Source organism: Podarcis tiliguerta (assembly GCF_965153285.1).
Source record: "Podarcis tiliguerta genome assembly, chromosome: 6".
In the NCBI taxonomy this organism is placed as follows: domain Eukaryota; kingdom Metazoa; phylum Chordata; class Lepidosauria; order Squamata; family Lacertidae; genus Podarcis; species Podarcis tiliguerta.
This window is the reverse complement of record NC_139539.1, coordinates 38,153,031-38,176,976: the sequence shown is the minus strand read 5'-3', so window position 1 is coordinate 38,176,976 and position 23,946 is coordinate 38,153,031. Positions and strand designations below refer to the sequence as shown.

The following is a 23,946-nucleotide window of genomic DNA, read 5'->3' as shown; positions in this document are numbered from 1 at the left end:
TCAGTTTGATTAGTATATTTCTGAAAGTTAGTAATAGTGTACTGTACGTTCTAAGGTGATGGAGCTTTTGGCATGGGATTTACTTGCATGCCATGATAGAACACAAATTAAACCCAATTGTTTTTCATGTTTTAGAGAGGGAAATCTAGCACGTTCACAGCCCAAGATATGGTGACTACTAGCTTTACTTACCAAAACAAAAACAAAAACCATGTTTCCCTAATAGAAAATGCAAGCTCACTGATGAGGATATATCTAGGCAGCTAAGCAAGCTTCGTATGCCTGCATTCCACCACTGCTTTAACTATGACATAATGCTTTTCATGCATACATTTCTAGGCAATATGCCCAAGAAGATAAAGTATTATTGCAGAAGATGAAGCCAAGACACACAGGCGTAAAATTACCTTGAAAATATTTGCCAAGTGTAGACAGGAGCCAAAAACAGAACCCTATGTGCATCTTCAAAATGCAAATTCATGTGTTGGAAAGCATCTCTAATTGCGATGGAAATCCAGCTCTAGTTGTACATAACTAATGGACCTGGATGCACCTTCTCATTCACATTAGAAGCCTTTCAATGTAGTATGAATGAGAGTCACAATAGAGAGATGCATGCCGATTCCTATCTTTATTCAACATTGGATAAATGTGCTTACATGATTTTCTCCCTAGCTGGTTCAAGTAATTGTGTGGAGTGAAGCCTACTTTTAAAGGGAATAGAGTATCATATTGCTTTTTCAATTACTAGATAAAATTAGATAAAATTTCAAAAGGGTTTAATAAAGTTCAACACTGAACTTGCAGAGACTGCAGCAGTAGCAATTCCACATGTATTTTTTTAAAAAAACCTATATCTGGATGTTAGAAAGCCAGCTACAAGACAATTTTCACACATGACACTGAAAAAGAAGACCATATTATATTTATTTGTTTACAAAGTTAATTGCAGCCACACAAATTAGGCCTTACTTTGCTTTTTCCTTTCAAAATCTATGATTTTTAAACCTGAATGGTTTAAAACAGGAGTGCAATTAATTGCATAGCCACCAAAGTGATGTCCCTGAAACATGCTGTGACCAGCTGCAGACACACATCTCTCCTGCTCACTTGATGTACACGGGCAGCAAATACAACTGCCATATGAACTGTGACTTGGCCAGTAGATGTAAGAAGGAAAAACAAAACCCCGCAAAATAAATAAACAGGCCGTGCCAGCTTCAGAGCAGGATAAGCACGATCCTTTGGGGAGTACTAAAAAGTGCAATAAACATTAAAAAGACAGGAATACAGCCCAGTGACTTGTCTAAGGAGGGTCTTATGGTCTAGTGGATAAAGAGAAATTAAAGTAGTCTGGCTGCAAAAGTGTGCAAAATACTCAGTTGTGCTATACATACACTATGCAGTACCTTCAACTTAGAAAATAGTAACATAACATTCCCTAATCATTACTTTTTTAAGTTGTACAAATAAAATGCATAAGCATTCAAAAATAGTAACAGTAATTACCAAAAGTAGTCAGTTGTGCCAACCACTATAGGCTAGCAGGCTACAAACAGATGCGCTCAGCTACACAGTCTAGGATTTTATGTTTAATAAAAATAATGTATGTTAGTTTCTGGGATACTGAAGCCTTGCTAACAATCACTGGAGATGTCTGGTATGGAGAATTGCAAAACCATGAATAAAATGTGTGCATCTGATATCCTTCTGTATGCCACTTCTGCACATGGGCAACTATACAACTATAAAACCTGCAAAAATTCTATATGCCACTAATTAGAGTATTTCAGTTGTGTGCACTATTCCTTTACATGCTGTGCATTCTGTTTACCAGTTTGCTTCTAATGTTATTAGCATCTAGCTATCTAACAGATATTACAAGAGATAAACTTCCATCAGTATTCAATAACTATGGCACAGGCAGAACAAGATTCATTCTTCATTTTCTGTCTGCAAGTAACACAGCAGTTGTAAGGTTGGGTCCACCCCCCCATACCGAATACTCACCCAGCAGGCTCAAAGCACAGAACACTGTCCAGAATAAATGCCTTTCCTTCAGTACTTTAAAACTCCACTGTAACATTATTTCCAACGGTGAACTGTTAAGCAGTGCCTATGAGTAAAAGTGAGGTCAGTACTGAGTTCGATAGGATTCCCTTCTAAAAGATGTTTCCAAACCTCTGATCTCATAGCTTTATATAGTTCTCACATTTGTTAAACTTCCGCCCTACAATATTACATCAGTTTAACTCTTTCCTGGAAACTGCTTTCTATCACTGTGGACAGGACATTCCCAGAATTTAAAACTGTGTAAAAATGTCACAGAAAGCTTTTTGAAGGTAATCTAATATGAACACTACATAAGCAGAGAATGTAAATGCACATTTCATGTGTTATAACAGCAACATGGTGCATGTCAGAATTTTAAAAACTGCAAACAGATCACAAATCATTGGAGGGAACTTGGGAAAAACCTTACAAGAATCCAGTTCTGGCTCCTAGTACTACAAAATAAGCAATGGTAGAGTGAAGGGAAAAAAATGAATAACTTAATGTGAATTAACATCAAGTTAACCCAGGAGGGGACATTGCCTGTAACTGGAAACATTCTGAAATGTAAGCAAGCATGATTTTCAAAACCAATGAAATTAGTCCTTGTTTTATTTGGGTGTCACTGCAAGTAACAAGAAGCTTAATTGTCACTGGATTTCTCTAACTTAAATGAGATAAATCACACTAAAAACATTTTGCTTGCCCTTCTTTTAATTACTTCACACATACAAGTGTTAACGTTAACTCATACTTGTTTTAAGTTCCACAGGATTCTACCATACAACAAAGCCACAATTCCACCTAAACTAGAGAGCAGTGGATTTACATATGAAGCTGCCTTATACATTGGCACAATTAACCCAGGAATGCCTCCTATTACTAGCATTAGCTGCCCAAAGTCTGCCTCACAGAGAGGTCTTAGATATCTCCTGCTAAATCTTTATTTTCACCCGAGATGCTAGGAGTTCAACCAGGAACTTTCTGCATGCAGAGTATATGCTGAAGAAGTGTGCATGCACACGAAAGCTCATAGCAATAACAAACGTTGTTGTTGTTTAGTCGTTTAGTCGTGTCCGACTCTTCGTGACCCCATGGACCAGAGCACGCCAGGCACTTCTGCCTTCATAACAAACTTAGTTGGTCTCTAAGGTGCTACTGGAAGGAATTTTTTTATTTGTTTCAACTACGGCAGACCAACAAGGCTACCTACCTGTAACTAGAGTATATGCTGGACCACTAAGCTTTGGCCCTATGCTCTGATCTCTATCAATGCAGCAGAACCTCTGATGTGAAACTACATGCATTCATCTTGCATGTATATGGGCTTGTACACACGACCAGAACCCTGGAAAAAACAGGGTCCTTGACTATGCAGAGAGTCTAGATGCATAAAGCTTATGTGCACATGGGCGCTATGCAGAGGTTCTGCTGAATGCACAGAAGTCAGAGGTAGAACCAGAAGAGCTTATATTGCATATGTCTTTCCTCACACCTCTGTGGTCCATCTTCTGTTCCACACTTTATTCTCCCACGCCATCATTTTATGTTAGCAGGCTTCATAGTTTACATTGAAATTCAGTGTGGCACTCCCCCTACCCAATAAGTATAAGTAGCAGTCAATGTTGGAGAGCAGCATCAGAGCAAACTACAGCATTGTAACCATCTAGGCACAGATGGGTTCTGTTAGACAGGGAAAGGGAGGGGGAATCTAGACAAGCAGCCATTTTTGGTAGCAACCACATGTTAAGTGTAAGACAGGTGGGGAACTTCTGATATTATTGGACTCCCAATTCCCATCAGCCCCAGCTGGCACAGTCAATTATCAGAGATGATGGGAGTTGTAGTCCAGTGACATATGGAAGGCCAAAGTTTCTGACCTGTGTAACTTCTAGTTTGGCTCTTCCAATACAATGCACCCCCATATCCAGGACACTATCTTCCAGATCAACCCTCCTGCACAAATCACAGCAATTTTTTTTCTGGCACAGCACCCAAAAATGAATGTTTTGGGGTGCTACACAAAATCGCTGCTCCCCCAAAATGCTTTTTCAGGGCAGCAATCTTGGGCAGCACCCCAAAATGTGTGCTTTTGGGTGCCATGCCTGGAAAAAGTGCAGCCCAAAATCGTGCCAAATCTTTGACCACTGTCCTTTTGTGGGGGGAAAAAATGAGATGTCCCGTTTTTTCTGGGGCAGTTGACAGGTATGAGGTAGTTCTGATCTTTGCTAAAGATACATCACTGCTGCCCATTGGCGGAGGAATGGGGGCGTGCGCGGGGAGCGCACCGCCCCCAGCACTATCAGGGAGCGGGGTACCATCGTGACTGCCCCCCCGGACACATGCTGTGCGCCCCCCCCACTGCGCTAGGTGCCATGCCCCCGCGGGCGGCGTGCCACACCCCCGGGATGTGCACCAGCCACGCCCCTGCCTGCTCTCCGCCCCTAGTATAATGCCCAGTAAATTGAAAATACACCTATGTTACCACAGAGATTCTGATTTTAGCATTTCTGGCCAAATGCAAAAACAAATATTTTATTGAAAGACCATCTTTCTACTGCTGTTAAGGGTAAAGGACCCCGGCTGGTTAAGTCCAGTCGAATTCAACTATGGGGTGTGGTGCTCAACTCTGCTTTCAGGCTGAGGGAGCCGGCATTTGTCTGCAGATAGCTTTCCAGGTCATGTGGCCAACATGACTAAACCACTTCTGGTGCAACGGGACACCGCAACAGAAACCACAGTGTACGGAAACACTGTTTACCTTCCCACTGCAGTGGTACCTACTGTGGTTATCTACTATTTTCTACTGCTGTAGATTAATGTGAATACTCTTCCCAATCTCTGGGAGGTTTATATTTGAACTTGGGGGTGAGGTGGGGTACACAAGTTTAATTTATGTGATTCAAAATTACTTGGGGGGGCACTGTAAATTTTTTTTTTTTACAATAAACCATAGTAATAATAATTACATGAACCTGAAAAGTATGAGCAGAATTTCCCATACTTAGTAGGCCATCCTATATTTTTCAACCTAGAAATTAATTTTCATAGAGACTCCCCAATGAAAATTAGAATACACTTTCCTGCAACTGAGAAAACATCATTATCATGGATATACGGTTATAACCATGAAGATAAACTCACTTATTTTATGGAAACATGATAAGCAAGGAAATTCCTTAGTAGATTATTTTTTAATTTATATTCATTTACTGGCATAATAGCTTTTATTTTTAGCTTAGGACCGGAAACTATTACTGCAGGGGAAACATCTGTTGTTATAATATTTTGTTTCAGTTTATATATATAGAGAGAGAGAGAGAGAGAAAGAATGATTTATACTCTTTTTTTCTTTTAGCTGGCACAGCTCAGTGACAGGTATAAATATCCCAAATTAAGGAGGACAGAGTGAAAGATAATTAAAAAATAACAAGTGAAGCTAGTGTCTTCAAGATGGGTTTAAGGTGCACACATTTCAAATCCTTGTCAAGTGTGTTTAAAAAATGCCAGGTCTTATCCCAGTTTTTGAAAGAAGAATCATGCTTCATTATTTTATTAAGGTAAGAGAAGAGGCAAAATTGCTACAATTAAACCTCAAGCTCATCAGATATGACAATGATGTCTCTAGGTCACTGTATAATGAAGAAAATTAATGTGGATCAGAAGCAAAATATTCTTGAAATGTTCAGGTTGTTTGATTACTGGGACATTGAGCTGTTCTTCCACTGGGGGCTTGTGCCTAAATAAATAAGCCCCTGTCTCATCCCTAAACATAAGTACTCCACTGCATTACTTCATCTACTTTCCTTACCCCTATTTTAGCCATTCACTAAAAGAGAGTTGCAGGAGGGAGAGATCTAACACAGAGGTCGGCAACCTAAGGCCCATGGGCCAGTTCCAGCCCATGAGCTTCCTGGAACCGGCCCACAGCCGTTCCGTGGATCGGCGTGGGGATTTTGTGCTCCCCCCCTCCGTGGTGCCATTTCTTTTCTCATTGCAGGGACCAACTTCCGGGTCGGAAGAGTGCCAGAGATAGCACGTGTGCATGCACAGGTGCGCACAGGCATGTATGCTCCAGCCCACCAAGAGGTCTACGGGGAGTGGATCGGCCCGGCCTCAAAAAACGTCACCAGGCCCTGATCTAACATATATTTAAGTTGTTCAGTTGTATTCCATGCATAGAAGCAGGGCTTTTTTCAGCTGGAACTAGCTGGAACTCAGTTCCGACACCTCTCAGGTGGGTGCCACTGCCATTATAAGAGAACAGCAAAGATCCCCCGTGTTGCAAACAGAAAAATCTGGCAATCTAAAAGCAACATGACGGGCTAATAATTTGATTACAACACTTTATTATAGCTACTAAATTGTATCTTCATTCAGAGTCAAATGGCATACAACATATACAAGGTAACACCAAAATAAGTATAAATTCCCAACCTCTTATTTCAGCGTGTTCACTGCTAAATATATGAATAAGTTGTGAATATAACCAGGTGCATCCGTGTTGTGGTTGGGACTTTATACCTATTTTGGAAGGCATGTTGCCTCAGGCTTGAATCGTTCTCTGTTTGATACACCATTGAAAAAAATTCCCTACTTTGGGAAATTCTCTGAAGTCACATTAGTTGGTGTTACCTTGTATATATTGTATGCCACTTGACTCTGAATGAAGGTACGATTTAGTAGCTATATAAAGTGTTGTAATCAAATTATTAGCCTGTCGTGTTACTTTTAGGTTGCCACATTATAAGAGAACAATCAGTTCATGGTGAGTTCTGGCACCTCTTTTTCGATAAAAATAGCACTGCGTAGAAGCTATGCATAAAGGATCCCATAGGACTATCTGCACTTGGGTGCAAATGTCCAGGGGTTGGGACTAGTTCCTTGCATAATGTCACAGGCAGAACCCGCACCATGGTCCTATTGTTCTTTTCTTCACACATATTTTGTATGCATGGAGAACAACTGAACAGGGTTTTACCTAACCAGTTAAATTCTCATTACTATTGAGTGTACTTTTCAAGTAGGTGACATAGGATTACAATCACAAAATCACTGGACTGAAATATATGAAAGCCATGTTAGTCAGCTCCTTGTCCTATGACTCACACCTTCCATTTAGGTTAACACCACACTAATTCACTGACTATCTGTGGTGATAGTTAAACCTTCATCCTCAATGCATTTCCTAAAATCATTAGTCCTGGCACTAGTTTGCGGTGACAGTGAAAGTTAGACAGCTGCCACATAATTTGCACTCCTTGTCTCTGACCCAGATGGCTCAATATACTGCAGGCAGGCAGTATATTTCCAATTTTTTTTTTGCATTATTTTGGACAGTTTCTTACTAAGCAATTTTAAAACCCCCTTAACAGTTTTCGTTTTGCTTGTTTGCTTAGAATCATGGAAAGGACCTTAAAACATCATCTACTCCAAATCTCTGCCAATGCAAGAAACCAGATCCCTGCATTGGCTGATATTTGGAAAGCAGAGTTTACTCACAACCTTGCTTTCTGGTTTCTCTATGGCTCAACAAAGTTAGCTTATTTTCAATAACAGCAAATGGATCATTTTTAAATAATTGAATATAGTATACATCAATTATCCATGTGACAAATTGTGGCAACTCTCCCCCCCCCCCACAATTTTTGCCCATATGATGAGAAAATTAGAATGCATTTTTTTCTCTTAGTAAGAATGCTATGATTCTATAACATACAAGTCCATTTCTGAGAGGAATGTTGTGCAGGGTAAACTTCAGGAAGCAGAGCCTGTATGACATTTTTATGCTACTCCCCCCTCCCCACCTGTTTTAATAAATATCCCAGTGTATTATACAAGCAAGAGTTGATTAATGCAAAGGTTCAGAATCAGGTTTTAGTTTCAGTATAAGGGCTGTGTCCTGGAACACACAAAGTAATACTAAAGAAAAAAACAATCTGAGCATGCACAGAGTGCCTTTCTCTGACTGCTGGGTAGTCACAGTCTATCTCCACACATTCAGGATTAAGGAACAGAGTGTTCAGACCAGAAGGGCTTGGGCATCTTACTTTTCAGAAATTCAGCACTTCAAACAAATTATACGTAAGGTCAGAAGTCTGAGATGGGACCACAGTTCTTCTACAAGGAAGTTTTCACACACACAAAACCCAGATTGTGCAAAAACATGAAGTCATGTTGACTTTTAAGTTCATACATACCAGCAAAATAAAAATATGATATCATCATCGCCATAACGTATCTCCTTGACAGCCACATCATTAATCCCATTGATTTGGTAAATGTCAAGTGCAGTTTCCTGCAGCTAACACACCCTCTGCTTTGGTACTCACACCAAACTGCTCCTGGAGCTGCCCCACATATTCATTCATTGATATTTGCATGGAACATGTTGACATTACATAGCCAATATTATAAAAACACCCCATGGTGTATACCACCCACATCATAAATTCAAGGCACTGTTTCTGCCCTAAGAATTTAATAGTCTTCCTGTTTTTGTACTTAAAAGCAGGGAGCGGGGCATGAGTAAGAGCATAAGATCCCTCATTCCCACAGCCTCTTAACTTACACAACTAACATGTTAATGATCTCTGGTACATGCCAATTGTAGGTTTGCCCTCCACAGAATTAATTGTCACCTACTCACATCAGGTTTCCCAAATAAAACACAAAGCCAGCTATGGCCCATTAATTTAAGACTCGTCTAGTAGCAAAACACTATAGTCATAGGGGTCAGCCAAGAGGACCATATCTGTGAATCACTGAAAGCCATTTTGGTGTTAATCCATATGCCCTTCCTGTTTGGCTCTGCAGAGCGCTTAGGACAATAAAAACTTCACCCTGTGATTGGTGGTTTTTAGGTATTTTCAAACATAAATTTTATTATACTCTAATACGGTTTTGAAATATAGCTAAATAAGAAAGATAAGGTTTGTTTATAACTATGAAAGCTTCTAGACTACCTAGGAAAATGTCAGATTGTTAAAAACAACAACAGGGGCAGGTACAATAAGTGGGCATGGCAAGTGTATGGAACTGGTTTTCTACACAGTGCACACACATCTCTTGCCATCTTCTGTCAAGACAAGCACAAGGTATTCTCACCGTTCAAGAACACATTCCATTCAAGGAGGGCAGAGAACAGGAAGAGGTGGGGTCTGTGGAGGGATTATAGCCTAGGGAGAGTCTCAAGGGCCAGATAGAGAGGCATGAAGGGCTTCATTTGGCCCCTATCACCCATTTGGCCCTACCACCCTTGACCCTAAGTCAATGCTGGCTGATGCTGACACCATGTTGGCGGGCGGGCACCACTTTGACTAATCCTGCTTAAATCATTTAGAATTGCATTACCTACCTCTCCCCTTCAATGAAAGGCCATTTATTCCTATGGAAAAATCAGTTAGGCAATGAGCCCAGGTAGATATTTTGTTTCTATGGGATCTTAGGTCAATATCTGCTTGGAAATCTCAGCTCTTGCTAAGATTCTTACCCATACTAGTTTATTTTAAAAGATCCAGCTGTCTGGCTGCTGTTATTAACCCACAGGTAGTGTGGAAAAGCCAGGGAATTATCTTGTAATTGCTGTCGTGTTTGTAGAGTTGCAACTCGGGCTTATTGTAAATTCTCCTTGAGAAATTATTACATGTTTTTGCTGAGGGAAAAATCAATCTGTTTTCAGAAAAACAAGCAGATTTTAGGAAAGGCGTTTGCACAGGCAAGTTTTAGGGAAGGATGATAATTGACCTTTCACATTTAATTGCTACCCACTGTTTACTGAGAAAGGTTTTCAGACTTCATTGATTGGAGAGGAATGTTTGTTCCTCATAAATGCAGGCCGTCTCTGGAAGAAATAAGCTGCCACTGGTATTGATCCCCAGGCTGTTGCTGCCGTCACAAAGTTTTCATGTTCATAATGAGTCTAGCTCTGAGATGGGATAAAGATGAAATAGCCAAATCTGCCAGTAAAAAAGATCAAGAATGTTTGAGAACATTCCCCTGAGTTTCTCCACAGATTTGTAGCATTTCTCCAAACCGTCACATCAGGTGTTTTTCGTCCATAATGAGTGCAGTTCATTGAATTCTGGGCTGTTTCAATGGGCCTTTCCACTTATGACAGTTCTGTCCCCATATTATATAAAAGGAACTGGTGAACTTTGCCTGAGGACATGCTCTCCACAATGGGAAAGTCTTTTTTTAAAAAAAACAAAAGAGACATGAAATTGAGCAAAGAATGAATGCTCAATATATCCTCTCTCTTTTTTAAGGAAAATATTAACAGAAAAATGTTTTCAAGTGACAGGTAAAAATGCTGTCACTACTAGCTAATTACAACACAGAAGAGAACACTGCTGTAAGGTATCATTTAGAGCTACCATGATGCAATGAGTAGAGGTTAGGACTTAGGGCAGAGTTCAAATCCTTACTCAGCCATGAGGTTTACTGGATGATGTTGACCAAGCCACTGTCTCAGCCTAATCCACCTCACCATGGTTGTGAAGACAACATGGAAGAATATATATATGCCTTATGAGCTCTTTGTAGAAAAGATGGGGTGAAAAATTAAATTAAAAAATTGCCTACTTTGTTCACAACTCTGCCTCCCACCCACATCCATTGTCTTTGTTTGTTTATTTCAATTTATAGGCAGCTTTTTAAACCCGGAAGTTTCCAGAGCAGTGTTTAGTGAAAGTTAAAACAATTATATTAACAAAATTATATCAGCCACAATGTGGTAGTAATAGAACAGATAAAACCAACAGGAGACAGCATAAAATAAATGTTATCAGAACTGTACAAAGACTATCATTAACAGTTGTTTGAAAAGGCCTCCTGTTGTCTTTCCGAAGGAATCATTTGGCTTGTTTCTCATGGTGTAGCTCTGACTAGTGGCATTCATTCATTCATTCATTCACTCATTCTCTGCCTTTTTTCCTGATGGGACTCAAGGCGGTAAAAACAAGAATCGCTAAAACACAGAAAAAACTATACTTAAAAACCAATTAAACATTAATAGAATTGAAATTATATGCATATAAAATATGTTTAAAACATACAAATAGCTTTATGATAAAAACATCATTGCACCAGCCCTTTCGTTAAAAGCAGTCCATTTCCTACCTTGTTCTTTACACTAGGAAGGGTGAAGCACATAAACCTGAGGAATCACATCTCTCCTGATATTGTCAAAAGATTTAACATATAAACCCACTGGGAACCACTTTGATGGATAAAAATTTCTCAAACATAAATGTGTAAATAAGCATTACAAATTCAAGAATTAAATAACCTCTTTAGTGTATAGCCAATAATAATATGGACTGAATTCTTTAGCATTTTTTGCTGTGTGTCTGCATCTTCCCAGACCAGACACAGGTGAAGAGGCCACAGAAAGCCTATATGCAAAAGGACAGAGTACAAGCCATTAAACAAGAGCAATGTGGCACATGGTGCTTTTATCAGTTGCCAAACATGCAACTGATAATTTTTGTCTTTCATAGTTTGGTTGTAAATTATTCTTTTACTGAAGGAAAACATTTCAAATAAGTAGGACCTTTCCAGTTATTCTCTAAAACTTCAAAGCTATTCATGTGCTTCACAGTTAGGAAACTGGGATTTTTGTGTAGAACCAAAAACAGTAGCATTTTTGTAGGTTTTATTTAAGAGTTGTTGCATTAAGCGCCTTTCAGCTTGGTCTTTAAAAGCAGTTTAAATTAAAATGAAGCATTGCAATAATACAGCAAAAACAAGTCTCCTAGCTTAGGTTTAGAAGATTTTTCTCATGGTATCAATGCATCACAGGAGTAAATAATGCTAAGCAACACATGCCCTCAGACGAGTCCATGTTGGTTGCTTATGCATATGCACAGCACACAGAGAAAAGTGGCACCAGCATCTTATCCTCACGGGGACAGCAGGAAAGATAGAAAGCTAAACCAGGAACCCACTAGCTTCCTGTCCAAATTCGCTCCACCCCATTTCAAAAGCATTTCTTTCCTGTAATGCTACAAAGCAGCTAAATAAAGGCACCACTAAATGTTAGGAACTCTGGATCTGAGAACATTCATTTTGTTTTAATTTTACTCTATAAATGATCAGTGGTGTGGTTCTTTTTAATTTTAGTTTTTGCCCATTTTTTGATGGACCAATCATTAAAGAAAAGATTATATGAGAACAAGGTTAAAGTATCTGAAGAAGGTATCTGAAAGTATCTGAAGAAGTGTGCATGCACACGAAAGCTTATACCCATAACAAACTTAGTTGGTCTCTAAGGTGCTACTGGACAATTTTTTAAATTTATTTCGACTGCATCAGACCAACACAGCCACCTACCTGAAGGTTAAGGTTTGGTTTTCTTTAAAATTGCATTAGATAGGCAACCAGATGCCCTCTAGATTTTTTGTTGGACTACAATTCCCATCATTCTTGCTCATCAGCTACTATGGCTAGGGCTGATGGGAGCTGAAGTTCAACAATATCTGGTGTTGGAATTGAGCACCACATTGCTACCACTGTTTGAAAGGATAAAAAGATCCATATGTCACCTTGGTATGGATTTGATTATCTCTCTTTGTCAAATAGAATAATTCATTGGAAGAGTTACTTACTTTTAAGTGAAAATTGTTTGTCAGGTGATTATTGTTTTCATTCCTATAGACCTACGCTTTAAATTTAAGTTTTTGCAACACAGTTTTATAAGTTTTTCGTTTTCATCCAAATATGCTAGAGGTCTTTTCCCACATACTGTTTTATATTTTCGGTTGCTGGTTTTTTTACAGCACTGGGCAGGAGGCTAAGAAACCTTTCACAGTACATCAAGCAAAAGCTATAATTCCCAGGCAATACTCTCCATGTGTAGGAGCTCCTGGGATCACTTCAAAACAAAATATGTGAGAGCAAAATATTATGTTGGAATCGGCTTTAGATTCTTTGTATGGTGGGGTGGGTGGAGGAAAGGAACTGTATGGGAACAGAAGATTTTTATAACTGGAAGGATCCAAATTCTGACATTTTCCCTCATCAACCACAAATCACTTGCCAGCTCCCTGCACTCACAACACTCATACACAATTTCTTCCAGCTCTCAGCTTCTCATGATGGCCTCTCAGGTTCCCACGTATCTTCTCCCTGCTGCATTCAGTGGTAGAGCATCTGCTTTGCATGCAGAAGGCCCCAGGTCTAATCCTGGCATCTCCAGGTACGGCTGGGAAAGACTCCTGTCTGAAACATTGGCTAGCCAGGGCTCACCAGAGAAGACCAGGTGTGGGGAACCTTTGGAACTCTGGATGTGCCTGGATTATAACTCCCATGGTCCATGCTCCCATGCTGATGGGAGCTGTAGTTCAGCAACACCTGGAAGTCCACTGGCTCCCCCCACCTGATGTTGACAGCACTGAGAAAGGTGGACCAATTGTCTCAACTCAGTATAAGGCAGCTTCCCATGTTTCACAAGGTTAGAAAACTTGTAAGTTGCTCAGTCACTCCTTTCTGAGGCTATGAAGGAACATTTGAGGAAGATTTTCTTATTGTACAGTCGGGATTCACACCACACATACATCTGTTATACATTATTCACTTACTGCAGTTGCTGTCAGAAAGCTCTTTGTCTTTTGGGCAATCCATGCAATGGGGAATAATGTCTGAATGTCTCTTCTGAGTGTTTTAGTTTAAATGCCCTGAATATTCACTTAGAATATCAGCAGCTAGCATTCATGTTCCATGTGTTTAAATTTGTACACATGTAACAAACATGGATCACCCAGAAAGGAAACCATCTTATGAACGGCCAGAAGTTAACGTCTTAGAGAGCCTGGCTACATGTTACACTCACCACATGCTTGTTGAGAGTATGGAAGGGTTCATCATCAATAAGCAAAGAAAGATGATGGTGATAGAAAGCACACTTACATGCAGTCAAGGAGCTCTCTGTGCACTTTCTAATTTTCTAGCAACTTTCCTACCAGCTCCTAGAGGATATTGGTCAGTGGCTGCTTCTATATAGGTGGCTCGTAGCCACCTATGTAAATATGGATTACAGGTGGGGACAGACTACAGGCTGGTATTTTGAAGACAATGATGTGTGGCCATTGCAAACAACAACAACAACAAAACTTACATGTGCTGATTCCACAATAAATTGCTGTCTGGAAGCACTGGCAGTGAACAAATTATGTCAGTTCTAGAGAAAACGAGTTGTGTGGAAGCAATCTCAGCCAAAGGGTAACTGCTGTTAAATAAACAGCATTAGAACCTTATCTTACTTTCACTTAGCTTCTTTACCCTAGAGGCAGAAAATACCTTTTTTAAGATAAAGAAAGAAAGAAAACCAGAACATTTGCCCTGCATCCCATTCCAGCGATCAAAGTAATACTGATCTTCCTTTAAAAAAAGAAAAAGAGAAGAAAAAAGAAATGTCAAGCCTGTCTCAGCCCAAACAAAGTCTTATTGCCTTCTTTACTCCCCAAGGCCGCAGCAAGAAGGAACTCTCTTTCACAAGGGAGAGCAAACAGGAGTAAACAAATTGGCCCACTATAACCAAGTTGTGTTTGTTTTGCACAGCTGCAGTCAGGGTAAAAGTTTGCTCTATTGCTGCACCTGTTTCCATATGTGTCTGAAACGCTGTGTGTGTGAGAGAGAGATGCAGAGAGAGATGCAATTTGCATCTGTGTTCTCAGCAGCTTCCAGTTTTAAAGAGATGGTAGACCAAAGTTGAAATTCCCCCAAGGACCACAATCTGCCCACCGGATGTATGTTGTTTGAGCCTGTTTGAAACCAACCCTTATCAAATCATGTCACACACTTTCTCTTTCCTTTCCTAAACTGCCTGTTTGAGAGATTGCTGTAGGATCATCAGATATTTTGTCTGGGCCTTTTGTTTTTTTGCGGTCTTTCTCAAATGTTTGTCCACTGATTCACTCAGAGTTAAAGGGAAATGTTTTCACATTGTAAGGACTGGAGCTATTCCACACAACTTTAATGTTACGTCTCTTCTCTGGATTCTCTATCTAACAACTATGTAATATATCTACATCCAGATATCTGAGCATATTGGTTTCCTGAGCACATGTGTTCCATAGCAGTGAAATCTTTCCAGATTGCAGCAACTTTATTATAGACCAATCAGGGGGTTGCCAGTTTGTACAGTAATCTTTCTTTCTTTCTTTCTTTCTTTCTTTCTTTCTTTCTTATTTATTTATTTTCAAACCATGCTAAACCACTTTTCACCCAAATGGATTCCAAGGTAGTATGCAATAAAAAACAACAACAATAAATAAATAGAAAACATAACCACTGCAAAACAATAAAAATTCACAGACAGCAGCTGTAAGCCAAAAAAGCGAACTGAAGACAAAAGTAATCACTCTAAAATGTGTGGGTAAACAAGAAACTCTTAACCTGCTGCCAAAAATATACTCTTATTTATTCTGTTTCAGAATTTATGACCTGCTCTACAGAGAATAGCAGAGAATAGCCAAGTGGTGTACAGAAAATGAATATAAAAACATAATAAAGATCTTCATAATGCATGCTAAAAGCATGTGCTTCAATCACAACAAGCTTTACTATGGGATTGTGTGGTGCCATCAACAAATCTTTAATTCACAGATCTACGTAAGTGTCTGGGTGGGATGTGGGGAGAGGCAACTTCTCATGCCACTGCCTGTCGAGCCAAAGTCACAGTACCACCACAGAAAAGGCTCCTTGTGCTTGTTTAAGACACTTTACCAATGGTAGCACTTGCCTCAGTTGAAGACTGTATTGCACAAGGATCACATTCTTTAGGTAATTTGCTTACAAACTTTAAAGTTAAGCATCACCACCTTGAATTGGGCCCAGAAGCAAATCACCACCTAGTGTAATTCTTTAAGAATTGGTGTAATCTGGACTCTGGATAATTGCCATAGAATTGTAGTGTTGGAAGGGACCCCAGGGATCATCTAGTCTGGCCCCCTGCAAAGCTGTCCCATACGGGGATCAAACCTGCAACGCTGGCATTAGCAGCAGCACACTCTAACCAACTTGTTCTGGAGTATTCAGAAACTGGCCACCCCTGTTTTTATATAACTAGCATTCTTTTCCAGGAAACACCCAACACTCACTGGTTTCATTTACAACAAGCAGCCTAATTTGCTGTCATCTTTGTCGCTGTGCTGCAACGAACAGCTAAAGCAACATCTGCTCCCTGGAAAGTGAGGCACAGTTGTAACAGAAGCGTCAATCAAAGCTAAGGCAAAAGCCATTTAAATGCAAAGGTGAATTCCACAAACCAGATGTCAGTTCCTGTCTGGAGCACCGAGAATAATGACCACGTCACCCACATCTTTTCTCTTCCTGGCTGCCCCTCTCAGTCACTCCTGTTCATGCTGCCCAGTTTCCTGGCATTCTCTCTCATTTCATTGAAGTGTGGGCTTGAACGGAATAAAATAGCAGGCCCATCCGGACTATAGCTACTGACCTTGACTCGCCTTTCCTTTTTTAAAAAAGGCATTAAAAATAGTGCATTCTACCAAAAATAGGATAAGAAAGCAACCTATAGGCCTTTAGGATACAGACACTTGGAAGTTTATTCTTCACTAGTGTGAGTGGAGATACTGTAATTCAAATGTAACTTTCTCGATAACTTTAATTTACTTATTAATAAGTAATAAGTGTTATTTATTAGTAGACATCTGCTTAACATGCTATAGTGAAAGTTTCTTCCACTCAACAAGAAGACAGCCACCCTAGCCAAAGTATGTCCCCTTACTAAGAGGTGAGATGCCTTGGTTTTGTTTAACCCTCCAGGGGCCTCAATGTGTTCACCACTCATCCAACTGGTGCCTCCACTGAATGCCGTAACATGACCGGGGGGGGGGGGGATGGGGACCTATGAGCCAAAACAGCATCACACGAAAGGCATAAGAAGTAGGCAAAAAATTAATAATTGCCTAATAATTGCCACCAAGATCCCAACAAGGTCCCACCAAGAGAATTTCTATATCCAGCCCCCATGAAAAGCAATCGACCATAGCCCCCACTATCAACCAAAGGATGGATGAGTACCTGAAAGTGGGGGTGATAGCATAGGGCTGCTCTGTAAAGGTCAAGACTCTACCCCTATAGTCTCATCCAGGATGTGGACACAGCATGCTTCCTTCTCACATGCTCATTCTACCCCTAATTGGAAGTGGGGGGCAAACTCACCCCCAGTGGCTATATTAAGATATACAACCATGCAGTGGGCAGTTGCATATTGCAGAAACTGCAATACACAACATGGCTCTTCCTTTGTAATTAGCATCTGTTGAAATCAATGGCATTAAAGTAATTGGGTATTTGTATAGTGATCCCATTGTTCCCAGTATGGTGACATGAGCTATCTTGCTTCCAGCAGACAGAGAAATTCCCTCTGAAGCAGAGGATTCAATTCTTAACTATTATGGTCTGATATTGCCCACAACTGAAGGCTGGTGAAGGAGTGGTTGCTCCTCTTGGTGGTATATTCATTCCTGTTTGCCTCTGGTAAATACTTCTTGCAAGGTTCAACAACCTGTTTTACTGGAGGCAGCAGATAGACAAATAACAACAACAACAATAATGACAGGGATGACATTTGCAGTTTTGAGTGAGTGCCATGCATGCCACCGGTTCTGGTCACTTCTATCCTCCTCCTATGAGATCTGCCTCCACTCAAAAGACAGAAGGAGAACAAGCACATGGACACATACTGGACTTTTCCTAGGGATGTGGGAATCTGAGTGGAGTCTTTAAAAGCACATAGAGCTGAAAATGGCAGTGGGAATCTGTTTCACTATTCCAACTTTGTTCTTCAGCTCCATGTACTTTCCAAAGTAACCATCTCATAACTTACAGTACAATCCTATACATGTTTACTCAGAAGATAAGCTGAATTCATTGGGGCTTCAGGCATAGGCAGGGACGTCTTACCCATAGAGGCTAGTGGCATGGGGCACCAGGGCACCAACTTCTGGAGGGCGCCAGGGAAGAGGCAGAGGCTGGACGTGGCGCCTCCCAGCATCAGCTCGCTGCCCTCACCCGCCTCCACCATGCCACACTGAAGTAGCGCCGCGCCGCATCCGAAGCCTCCGTCTGCTGTGGCCACCACGGCACAAAGTGGCCAGCTGAGCCGGGAGGTGCCGCGTCCAGCCTCCGTCTCTTCCCCCACTGGAGGAGCCGCCCTCCAGCTGCTGCCTGCCTCCTCCAGCCCTGCTGGAAGTGCTGTCCTCCCTAAAAAACTCCGGGAAATGGGGGTTGGGGGGTGCGCCAGAGGGAGCTTTGCACCTCGGTGCTGGATATGCTTAAGACGGCCCTGGGCATAGGATTGCATCCTTAGTTGTGCATTTGTTTGTGTAAAAACAGCTTGTTCCGTTTTTCCATAATCTACTGCCAGGCAATTTCAGCACCACTCATAATTTTTTAATAAAAAAAACTAGTATGTTTTATGTTAGACGCTCCAGTGTAGGCCAAATCTATTTTGCTGTTTTCAGTACAAACATGGACTGAAATAATCAAGGCTGAATATTCATGCTACAGTTGCCTGGACCTATACCTGTAAGGGGCCCGGAGTCTGAGCTTTCTTTTTCCTTTTTAAAGTAAATTTCTAGCCTAGCCCCCTTGGAAGGGGGAGGGAAGAAGTGACTTGGTGGGCTCCTTTCCATCTTTCTTGTTCTTGCCTATGTGTTGGTTGTGTTGTGTTGAGAGGCAGATTTCGCTGCTTTGCCAAGAAGCAGAGGAGAAAGGAAAAAGATGCAGCATAGTGATTTTCCGCTTGCTTCATAATCTGCTCCTTGTTTTTCATTTCTTTTCTGTAGTACATGAAAGATTATGTCATTATAAACATGTTAGTCTTCAAGATACCACAAAACGTTTATTGTGGTAACTTATTTCATGTGTTCCCTTTTTTGGAAAGGGGAGTGGTCCTGTTTTGGAAACTGCACCAGGCCCCCAGTCACCTTAATCTGGCCTTGGAGATGCTCAAATCTTTGTACAAAGTAATCTGATTCTATAAACACTAAGCAATGGTTGGTAGGTAATAGGGTGCTAAGAGCTTGCAGGCGGCTTAACTGATTTCCCATGCTTTTGTGTTGAATACTAATTCAAATAGACTAGGATTTTGTCCAAATATTTAAAAGTCTATTTAGTTTCACACTAAATGATGCAATGGACATATGGTTAGGAATTTATCTGCCAGAAAACATGTTTTCTATAAGTTCCTTTGCTAAATACTGCAAGACAGATGGTGCATAATAGTTTTGGCCCAATCTTTTCCCCACACGAAGAAAGGGTCATTTCTTTGGAGACATTCCTTATTATACTCCCAAGGCCTCAAGAGTTAGCAGCTTTCAAATGGATATTGTAAAGAACAGTGAAAAAGAGATTAGAAAGACCATTTTTCAAAATATTTCTCATGTAATTCTTATGTGAATTAGGTAAAAGCAGCTTATTGTACAAAAACGAATAAGAGAAGGTAGGTAAAAGCTTGGTACACTGCTCCTTACATTTCAATGAATATAGTTTTCTAAAGATTTGTTTTAAGACTAAAACTGACTACAGCAAGACTTGAAGGAGAGGGATGACCAGCCAGCAAGAACTGCCTGAAAGAAACTGAGAAAGGAGGTGTGAATTGCTCAACTTTGCAGTAATGTTCTTTCAAACACACAAAATGCTCCCAGCAGTGTGGGAAGAAAAAGGGTTGTAGAAGGAAAGGATTGGTGGTGGCGACTTCCCACTTGCGCTGGAACAAAGGAAGCTGTATCTGAACTCAAGCTAAATCCCTTGCAACATTATCCATAAAAATCTTAGGCAGCAACAACAGTCCTTGCTTCCCACACAAACGTGACACTTCGTTTCGATTCACTCCATAAGAAAGTTAAGTACGTATACATACAAACATAACTATTAGCTATGACATCCGGAACTAAGGAGCAAGAAGGTTACCACCTCTCTCAAATGGTTACAGTACAGTACTTCCACACTGCCTAGAATGCAGAAAGTTGGTATAAATGTAACTCCAAACGCTATAGGCATATATAATACCCAAAGGCAGGGATATAGGTACATATCACTCTGTTGATATGTATGTCTCTATCTCAGTATTGGTTACACTGACTCAGTGATGGACCGTAAGGAAATGCAGCACCCATTCTCCTCTCTCTGCTGGGGCCACTGGGCTGGGTGCGAGGAAGCAGCAGGTCCGTCACACTCTGCAGCATCACTCCACCCACGGGTCAGGCTTGACACAGGGATGGAGCTGCCACAGCCGGCAGCCTTTCTCCGCTGCTGTGGAGCTGCGCACGGTGCAGCCCAGCCAAGGAGAGGGTGGCAGCTCTCTGCCACCAACTCTTCACTCTGCCCCTGGGTCAGAAGCGGAGCTAAAGCAGAGTGGTGCTGAAGCGGAGCTGCGGCTGGATGCGAAAAAGCTGCCTTGACAGCTCCCTTGCATGCCAAAGCCAGGATCTGATGGGAGTCTGTTATGGGGGTGCCTGGTCGTTTCCCCCCTCCAGAAAATGCTCCAAGGACAACGGCAACCCCACACTATACCTCTGCACTGACTGGCAGCCACTCTCCAGGCTGGGATCTACATCAGCCCGACTGACTACTAGAAGGCCCTGAAAACAGGTTCCCAAAGCAGAGGACATGGACATCCCCCAAACAGTTAAGCCGCTCCCGTACTAGCTAGAAAACTGGAATGTTGTGCTCAATTTGCCTGAGATAACCCAATTATCAGGAGTCAGAGAAATCATGTCTGCTTTTCAATTAGCACAGTAGATGTGGACATCTTCCAAATAGTTAAGCAGTTCCTATACTATGCGGGTGGCGCTATGGGTTAAACCACAGAGCCCAGGACTTGCCAATCAGAAGGTTGGCAGTTCGAATCCCCACAACGGGGTGAGCTCCCATTGTTTGGTCCCTGCTCCTGCCAACCTTGCAGTTCGAAAGCATGTCAAAGTGCAAGTAGATAAATAGGAACCGCTCCAGCGGGAACGTAAACGGCATTTCCGTGCGCTGCTCTGGTTTGGCCACATGACCCGGAAGCTGTACGCCGGCTCCCTCGGCCAATAAAGCGAGATGAGCGCCGCAACCCTAGAATTGGTCATGACTGGACCTAATAGTCAGGGGTCCCTTTACCTTTATATTATGCTTCTTGTTCTTTGTAAAGCACCATGTATTTGTTGGGTTCTCTGTGGCTTGTTATTTTGGTATTATTTGATATTCTTGACACCACACACATAGGTTTACGGTATAGAAATGAACAAACAAACAAAACCAAATGAATGGTGCATAAGGAAGCTATTGTATAAATAAATTAATAATATCAATTGTAGGTATTATAGGAGACACAGGACTCACTACTAAATGAATTATGGTTTGTGTTCATTCATCAGAGATGTGCTAACAATCTTATCTTCAGGGAGGTTGATATTGAAACATCGTCAGAATGGGGGTAATTATGAAGGAGATTACTTGTCCCAACAATTCACAAATTACGACCTCAGCTGCTACAGTTCCATCAAAGTGCAAAGTGTAACATTCCTGTTGATATGTTAAAAACTGGGGGTGGGGGTGGGGAGAAGAACCCTAAATATTCCCCATTGCCAAGGGTTTCAAAAGAAGGCTGCTGTATTGGCTTAATCTGAAGCACCTTAAATTTAACCAGAACTTAAATGCTCCATTTAATCAGATGGACTTCAAGGCTATGCAGCACAATTCTAAACATGTTTACTCAGAAGTAGGTTCCCCTGAGATCAACAAAACTTTTTCCTTTGCATGTGTATCTAGGTTTGCATTTTAAAATCATCTTAAATATTTGAGGAAAATAGTTCTAAAGATAGACCCGTTGAGCACTTCTCACATGATGTGGCTGGTGTGTGTGTGTAAGAAACTAATCTGTCTCAGAGTTCTGCTGACTCCGGAAGCCCCAGTTGGTAGCCTGGGAGAAGGAGATAAGCATCTGTTTGGGAGGCAGGGAACCTCTGGTGATTAGCTATTGTTCAGAGGTTCACTTCCTGTTGCTTCTGAGAACTAAAGGCCAGTTTTGGCCATATATAAAGGCATCTTGAAGCAATTGCCTTTGTGTGCAAATGCACAAAGGGAGTGTATCTTATTGTCTGGAGTCTTACCCCTCCGCTACTCCTTGGTTTTAAAAACAATATTGTGAAAGGGAGAAAATATAAGTAAACATTTCAGGGGCATTTACTTAAATAATATGGGAAATTGCAGGCTGTATTTGTGTGTCACCATCCCTGCCCTGTGTTGATTCACTGATTCGATATTTAGTGCATAACCACAAACAAGCATTATATGACTGTCTCACGAGTAGGAAACTGTAATTGAAGGAACAATGGCTGTCCCCTCTTTCACAGGAACTCTAACCCAGCTGCAACTTTGAAGTCATCATTGTTATGGGGTGAGCAGATTTCAGGCATGCAGGATCTTTTTTTAAAAAAACAACAACAACAACCAAGAACACCAAGATCCATCAAGGAGAATCAGGTGCCAAAGGTATGCACATAGAATTAAAGAATTCTGAGCCCAGGAATTTGTTTTGAGTACCAAAACCAAACTACTACCGATTGAACCCTTCTTTCCACTTCCTTTATTTCAGCAGCATAATTTAGTGGGTAGGGGGTCATAATAGATCAGACTGGCAGAGGATTTCTTGCTTTAGGCCTTAAGATTTGTAATTCTAAAATTTATAATATTTGGCAAAAATAAAAGCAAACAAAATAACAGCAAACAAAAACCAAATCTACAAATATGTTTTCTTGCTGTAAGGGAAATGAAAAGTTTTGAAGATTTCCACAATTATTTATTCCCTGCTAGCAAAATTAAGACATGTACTGTAATCTGTTTGCATTGTTCGCATTTAATTTCCACTGGACTGAAAGCTGAAAATTAAAATTTAATAAATGCCTGGATATACAAATGTATGAAAACAAGTATACCCTATTTCACTTGACATAGGACGCTTGCTGAAGCAAATCTCATCACTCAGAGACTGACAGCTGAATGTGTGAAGTACCTCAATTGAAAAATACCGTTTGAGGTCATGACAGGTAAAATGAAAGATCTATTTGTGCCATTTGGCATTTTCGCACATGCAAGTCATCATGATGTTTCAGTCAGTGATGAATGTCTATGTGTGAAGTTACCTTCAGATGCCATACCAGAAATGTTAGGAAACTTGTTCATCCGGTATGTAGCAGGTAGTGTTCATTTAAGTACTTGCAGTCTCCCTCAGAGACATTCTAAATTTCAGGAAACTCAGTGTAAAGATGTGAAGGCCTGGAAACACCCTCCCCCATCTGTCCGTCCCCTTCCTGGGCCTTCACATCTCTAGGTTGATTCCTTCCCCCAGCCCTGCTTGCTTAGGCTTTATACAAGAGGAAGAAGCCTACAGTGATCCTAATCTCGCTTGAGAGACTAGCTATTCCCTGGGGGTAAATACAGCAAGGGGAGTGAAATTCTTTAAGGATACAGCTGAATTGTCTGACAAGACAGACCCCTGAGAATGTGTGAAGGGGGAGAATTAATTGCTTGACTTCCCTGTGAGCATTTCAAACCATCTAACCAGTCCTGACATTTACAGGGTAAGGGATGCCAGCCACCTGTTTTTAGTGGGTGGAAGGAAAGAAGATACAGAAAAAGCTTCAGAGCATCCAGTTATTTTAGATGCCTCTGTTCAAAACCACCTGACTGTGCTGCTTTGTACTTCACCCCATCCCACACACCCTTCCAGCTGATTCATGCAACAAGTAGAGTCAGAAGCAGTATTTGCTTTTAAACTGATGGTGGGTGTGGGGGAGGGAACGCATGAAGACAAACCCATGGAACTATGCACTGTAGTTCACACTGAATATTGCGGTTCGGGCTACAATACTGTCCAGAAGTATT

The 23,946-nt window shown here is 41.0% G+C and overlaps 2 protein-coding genes across 3 annotated transcripts in view; one reads left to right on the top strand and one right to left on the bottom strand.

Annotated features, from left to right (window-relative positions):
• Window positions 1-2,197, bottom strand: part of CD34 (CD34 molecule) — a 39,303-nt gene extending 37,106 nt beyond the window's left edge. The window contains exon 1 of the mRNA XM_083444539.1: window positions 2,011-2,197. Coding sequence (XP_083300665.1) covers window positions 2,011-2,086 — 76 coding nt within the window. The 5' untranslated portion in view covers window positions 2,087-2,197. The remainder of the gene's footprint in view (window positions 1-2,010) is intronic.
• Window positions 1-23,946, top strand: part of LOC310679403 (uncharacterized protein) — a gene marked incomplete at its 5' end in the record, with an annotated part of 107,145 nt that overhangs the window by 76,282 nt on the left and 6,917 nt on the right. For both annotated transcript variants that reach the window (XM_083444644.1, XM_083444645.1), the window contains one exon: window positions 22,416-22,554. In XM_083444644.1, the coding sequence (XP_083300770.1) occupies window positions 22,416-22,554 (139 nt within the window). The remainder of the gene's footprint in view (window positions 1-22,415; window positions 22,555-23,946) is intronic.